At 55.9% G+C, this 5,314-nt stretch overlaps 3 protein-coding genes across 3 annotated transcripts in view; 1 reads left to right on the plus strand and 2 right to left on the minus strand.

Moving 5' to 3' along the window:
- The window catches only part of LOC115249984 (sterile alpha motif domain-containing protein 14-like), a 6,327-nt gene extending 6,092 nt beyond the window's left edge, over positions 1-235 (plus strand). The window contains exon 10 of the mRNA XM_029836708.1: positions 42-235. Coding sequence (XP_029692568.1) covers positions 42-185 — 144 coding nt within the window. The 3' untranslated portion in view covers positions 186-235. The remainder of the gene's footprint in view (positions 1-41) is intronic.
- Positions 236-665: 430 nt separating this feature from the next.
- LOC101072321 (uncharacterized) lies at positions 666-3,474 on the minus strand. The gene is made up of 7 exons (XM_003965036.3): positions 3,427-3,474; positions 3,068-3,205; positions 2,830-2,978; positions 2,298-2,461; positions 2,112-2,219; positions 1,706-1,837; positions 666-1,457 (listed from the first exon to the last, which is right to left on the minus strand). The coding sequence occupies exons 3-7, from the start codon at positions 2,957-2,959 to the stop codon at positions 1,269-1,271; spliced, it is 723 nt and encodes a 240-aa protein (XP_003965085.2). The 5' UTR covers positions 2,960-2,978; positions 3,068-3,205; positions 3,427-3,474; the 3' UTR covers positions 666-1,268.
- Positions 3,475-4,538: 1,064 nt separating this feature from the next.
- Positions 4,539-5,298, minus strand: LOC115249959 (26S proteasome non-ATPase regulatory subunit 3-like). Its single transcript, XM_029836679.1, has 4 exons — positions 5,138-5,298; positions 4,915-5,070; positions 4,795-4,843; positions 4,539-4,727 (listed from the first exon to the last, which is right to left on the minus strand). The coding sequence occupies exons 1-4, from the start codon at positions 5,231-5,233 to the stop codon at positions 4,675-4,677; spliced, it is 354 nt and encodes a 117-aa protein (XP_029692539.1). The 5' UTR covers positions 5,234-5,298; the 3' UTR covers positions 4,539-4,674.
- Between the last annotated feature and the right edge of the window lie 16 nt (positions 5,299-5,314).

Genomic DNA, 5,314 nt, shown 5'->3' on the forward strand with positions numbered 1-5,314 from the left:
CAGGAGTCCGGCTGGGGCTGACGCGGCTGTGTTGTCTCCAGGGTCTGGGCGTCCTCAGCGCGTCTGACCGCGCAGCTCTGAAGCGACGCATCAAAGAGGTCCAAAGTGCTGCGGAAAAGCAACGGAAAGCTGTGGAGAAGATGGAAAAGCAGCGAAGAAGAAAGCAGGAGCAGTGCAGCAACTGAGCTCCGCCACTGGGGGGCGACAGAGCGCAGACACGAGCCTTCGACCTGTTTGTGTTGATTGACATGCTGATAAAAATGAGATTTTCAACAGACGCCACATTAACAACAGGCTGGTAGATGAACTTTTGTTGCCTCCCTGTGTTTTATGTCAGACCGGGTGGCTCCATCCCAGAGCTCACATGGTCCAGTCCCAGCTGAACCACCAGAATCTGTGCAGAAGGGTTCGGGTTCGGGTTCGGGTTCGGGTTCTGTCGTGCTCAGTAAACAGGCAACTTTTCTGTAGTAAAACACACGCAGGCGCGGTTTGTATTCAGTTAATTACCTTTATTATCTCTTGTGACAGGCTGCACATTCACCATAAAACCAAATAAGTTAGTTCATAAGTTAATAAGTCTGTCATCAGTCACTCATTATATAAATATATCAAATAAATAAATAACAGGATAAATACTGCAAATGTTTTCAAGTCTGAGACGTAGAAAAAATAAATATCATTGACAACAGCAGCAAAACTCCATGATAAGCTGAAGGTGAGGAGGAGGATGGAGGATGAGGCCAGAGAGGACCGGCTCGTGGGCCAGGGAGGACCGGCTCGTGGGCCAGAGAGGCCCGGCTCGTGGGCCAGGGAGGACCGGCTCGTGGGCCAGGGAGGACCGGCTCGTGGGCCAGAGAGGACCGGCTCGTGGGCCAGAGAGGACCGGCTTGTGGGCCAGAGGAGGACACCAAGGCAGCTGCTGCGATTGTCTCCTCGGGTCAGACGGCTGGTTCTGGGTTTGTAGAACTCCAGAAATGTTCTGCATGTCCAGACCTGACGTCGTTGCACGTGCACACATTCCTGCTGCGTGTTGTCGCACATACGTGCCGAGGCCACGCCCCCTTCGCCCTGGAGCCCCACTCGGGTGGGCTGAGACCCAACAACCACAGCAAAGCTTCAGCTTTGATGGACAGCTCAAAGATCCTGCAGCAAAACGACGCCTCACTCCCGCATGTTTCTGGAGTCTGAATCTGCTCCTCCAGCCAGGTCCACTTCAGACCCGGTTTCTCTTCGGACTCCTCCCATCTTCCACGTTAGCTCCAGCTGGGTTACGCAGCGCTGGTCCTGTAGGTGCTGATGGCTCTCAGGCTGCGGGTCAGATCGTGGCAGAAGGAGCGGAGCTGAATCAGCGTCAGGTGGGCCGCCATCTGGGCCTCGTAGTTACCGGGGAGACGAGAAGCTGCGTCCCAGGAGGGAGCTTCAGGGGTGTCCCCATTCAGGCGAACCGTCTCCGTCATCTGTGGACCAATGAGAGGAGCCCGTGAACAGCCAATCAGAGCAGAGCACAAAGGGCTGAGCTCCGACTGAGTGTGTGTGTGTGTGTGTGCGTGTGTGTGTGTGTGTGTGCAATGAATACACATTTTACTTCCGAAGTGAAACCTTTCCTGGGAAGTGTTTGAGGGCTTTGACTGAAGGTCCCGGGTTAAGGGTCAGGTCAGGGGGAGGAGTCAGGGAAAGTCCTCACAAACATACATGTGTGCGTTACCTTGGTGATGTGCGTCACCAGGTCTCTGAGGGTGACCTTCAGGTCCATCAATCCATCCACTCTTTCAGACAAAACGCCCAGCAGCTTCTGGAACATCTGACAGCCCACCAACATACGGCTCACACAGATGTCCTGAGGGCGACAGGAAGTGACATCAGCAGGTGGTTCCCACTTCAACTAACACATATGGTCATGTGACCATTCTGTCATGACAGCGACTGTGGCCCCGCCCACTCTGCTGAGGCAGGATGGTTCTGGAGCCCACACACACACACACACACACACGCACACACACACGCACACACGCACGCACACACGCACACACGCACACACACACGCACACACACACACACACACACACACACACACACGCACACACACAGAAGGCCTCTGACCGTAGACTGACCAGGGTGAACTGTTCGGACGGCGGTTTGAGCAGCGGGGCGACGGGGAGCCCCAGTGACAGCGACATCACCTGCAGGTTGGTGGGCTGGGCGGAGTCCAGAGTCAGACCCTGAGGGAAGGGGGAGGAGTTAACGAGGGAGAGCCAATCAGAGAGGAGCTGAAGCAGCCAACCAGATGTTTCCTTCACCTTGGTGCTGATGGCGGCGGCGTGGGCGACGGGGATGTCTCTGAGGATCTTCTGCACCAGCGTCCTGGCTCGCTCGGCCACATCGGTGAGGTCCGGTGTCGGTTCGGGGGGACCCACAGGAGCTGATTGGACCACGAACAGGAAGTACTGCAGCAGGAGGAGCACTGAGGACAGAAACAAGAGCTCATTGGCGTCCAGTCAGGCCTCACTTCAGCAGCCACAGGTTCCACCAGGGTCACCACAGAACCCGTCTGACTGGGTCCGTGGGTGTACAGAACCAGGCTGTCATGTTCTGGGGCGGCTTCGCTTCGTTTCGGTCCTGAAACTCCCTCAACATCAAAAAATCTGAAGCATTCATGTTGTGCTGGCAACAGCCTGCAGCCACGACGGAGCAGAACCAGGAGCTGGTTCTGAACCAGGAGCTGGTTCTGCTCCGGTCGGTACCACACACAACCCGGCCCCCGTGATGCCGAGCCCAGCCCAGCCAGGTGAGAGCTCTCTCCCCTGCGCCGCTTCACGACGTTGCTCTTACCTGTCAGGTCGGTCATGTCTGTCTGTCCGTGCGCGTGTCCTTCCCTCAGGAGAATCTCCCGGTTCTTCTCCCGCGACCATTTTATACGGACGTCTTCTCGACACGCACGGGTTTTCCCAGCGCGCGTCATCTGCGTTGCGTCATGGGACCTCAAACACACCTTTATTCATCACTGGACCGAGATCAGAACCACAGAACCACAGCCAGAGCGGTTCGGCTCCAGCGGTTCTGGACACACCTGGACAGGTGAGCGCGTCATCACAGCAGCGGCCAAAGCTTCACCTGGACCTTTCTGATTGGCCAGTTGCCCACCGACACGCGCAGGCGGTTAGGGTTAGTCAGTAGTCAGAGTCAGTAATAAAAGTCGGACTTCCTCCTGTTAATCCCGCAGATGGAATAATCCAGATTAGTCACATCAGGAAAAATCACCGCGAGTTTCACAACCATGCGTCAATTTGGTGGATAATAATGATGTTACAATATGTCAATCATGTGTGTGTGTGTGTGTGTGTGTGTGTGTGTGTGTGTGTGTGTGTGTGTGTGTGTGTGTGTGTGTGTGTGTGTGAGAAACGCCGAAGGAAGGAGGCCACGAGCCACCTGAGGAGCTTCAACCAGGACGGGGACAACTGCTTTCCAGGATGGCGGTCTGTCCACTAGGGGGGCACCAAACACGCAGGGGTCCCCCAGGTTGCCTGTGAGAAGGTTCCTGGTATGTTAGAGGGCAGCTGGAGAGGATCATCAGCCTTGATCCCGACCACCTGATCCGGATCTGTGATCCTCCGGAGGAGCACTGCAGCGATTCATGACGAAGCACTTTTGAGAACTGCAGGCGACAAACGTGCTGACTCAGACGTTGACGTGTGTGAGGATCACAGCTCAGCCTGAACAAGCTGCTGGGAAGTTTCCACACTTACACACACATCCTGTTTCACTAATCCAAACCAGAACCACCAGCACCCCCGGCTCTGCCTGTTCCCTGAAGAGTGGGCTGACGGAGGTGGCTGCCATCAACACCCTGCCTGGATGTTCTGGTGGCTCCTCAGCACCTCACCTTTGTGCTTCTGCTGTCCCGTCAAACATCACCAGCCACCAGAGGGCGCTCTAAGCGGTGTCCGTGCTCCGCCCCTTGTGTCAAGTGTGCATCAGTTGTGAATTGTGTCAGCTAGGTATCCCACAATGCACCTCACCTCAGCGAGCGACAGCAGCAACGGTGGAATGTTGGTTCATCCAGGAGGGAAGTTCAGAAGTTCATCTGAGTCCTGCTGCTACAGGCCCACGATGCTGGGGGGGCATGATCACCTGACAGGCTGCTGTCACCCTGCTGCCCCCCCACCCAGCCCCCCATCAGCAGGAGGGTCCCCCCCCACATGAGCCTGGTCCTGCTCCAGGTTTCTTCCTGTTAAAGGGGAGTTTTCCTGCCTCTGGAGCTGGTTGGGGGTCAGGCCCTGCTGGGATTGTGGAGCGGCCCCAGAGACAGTTTGATGGTCAGGTCAAGATCGATTGGTCGATTGATTGGTGGAGACCTTCACACGTACTGAGGAACACCACGAGTGAGGATGAATGTACCCTATTTAGTGCACTATTTAGAGTACAGCCGATGCTCCCTCACTGCTACGTGTTGACGGCGCGACGCCGTTTGAAGCTGCGTTGTCAGTTTGTTGGCGAGCAGCTCTCACCTGAGCACTACATTACCCACAAACCCACAGACGTGAAAACAAAAGGAAGTTTTATTATTGACACAAAAGAGAAGAGCTCCGGGGAACAGCATGAAGCAGGGAATTCTGGGTAACAACAGCACAGTGCTCGATGGACGTGGGACATTAAGGGAAGCTGTCGTCATCATCTTCAGCCATCTCTTTGGCGAACTCCAGGTCCTGCTGCTCCCGTTCCCGACGCTCCTGAAGGCACCAAACACAACGGTCAGACGGACTCCGACTCACAGGAAGTGCTCGTCCTCCTCATTACCTCTGCTGATTCCAGGTTTGTTGTACGCCTTCGGAGGAAACCTCATGGCCTGCAGGGGGAGACGGGAGCCGGTCAGACGGCGTGGACGCACGTGCACGTGCGCGCGCGAACGAGCGTTACCTTCACAGACATGTTGTGGATATCCAGGCAGAAGGAGATTCTCTGGTGGAAGGCCAGCTGAGGCTCTCTGGTGCCGTAGATGTCCATGGTCTCCTTGGACTGGACAAAGCCCTTCTCATGGTTGATGCTGGCCTCAATCACGCCATCGCGGATGGCCTGGACACACGACCACATCAGGCCGACTCCAACACAGCAGCCGAGAGACGCGTGCAACGGCCGTTACCTTGGCAACGATGAATTCAGCATCCTCAGGACTGTCCAGCTGCAGCTTCTGAGCGATGTCGGCCAGAGAGATACGAGAGTACGACAGGCTGATCATGCGCACCCCTGAGAGAGAGACGCACACGCACGCGCACACACACACACACACACACACACACACACACACACACACACACAA

The sequence above is a fragment of the Takifugu rubripes genome, chromosome 5 (genome assembly GCF_901000725.2).
Source record: "Takifugu rubripes chromosome 5, fTakRub1.2, whole genome shotgun sequence".
NCBI classification, from domain to species: Eukaryota; Metazoa; Chordata; class Actinopteri; order Tetraodontiformes; family Tetraodontidae; genus Takifugu; species Takifugu rubripes.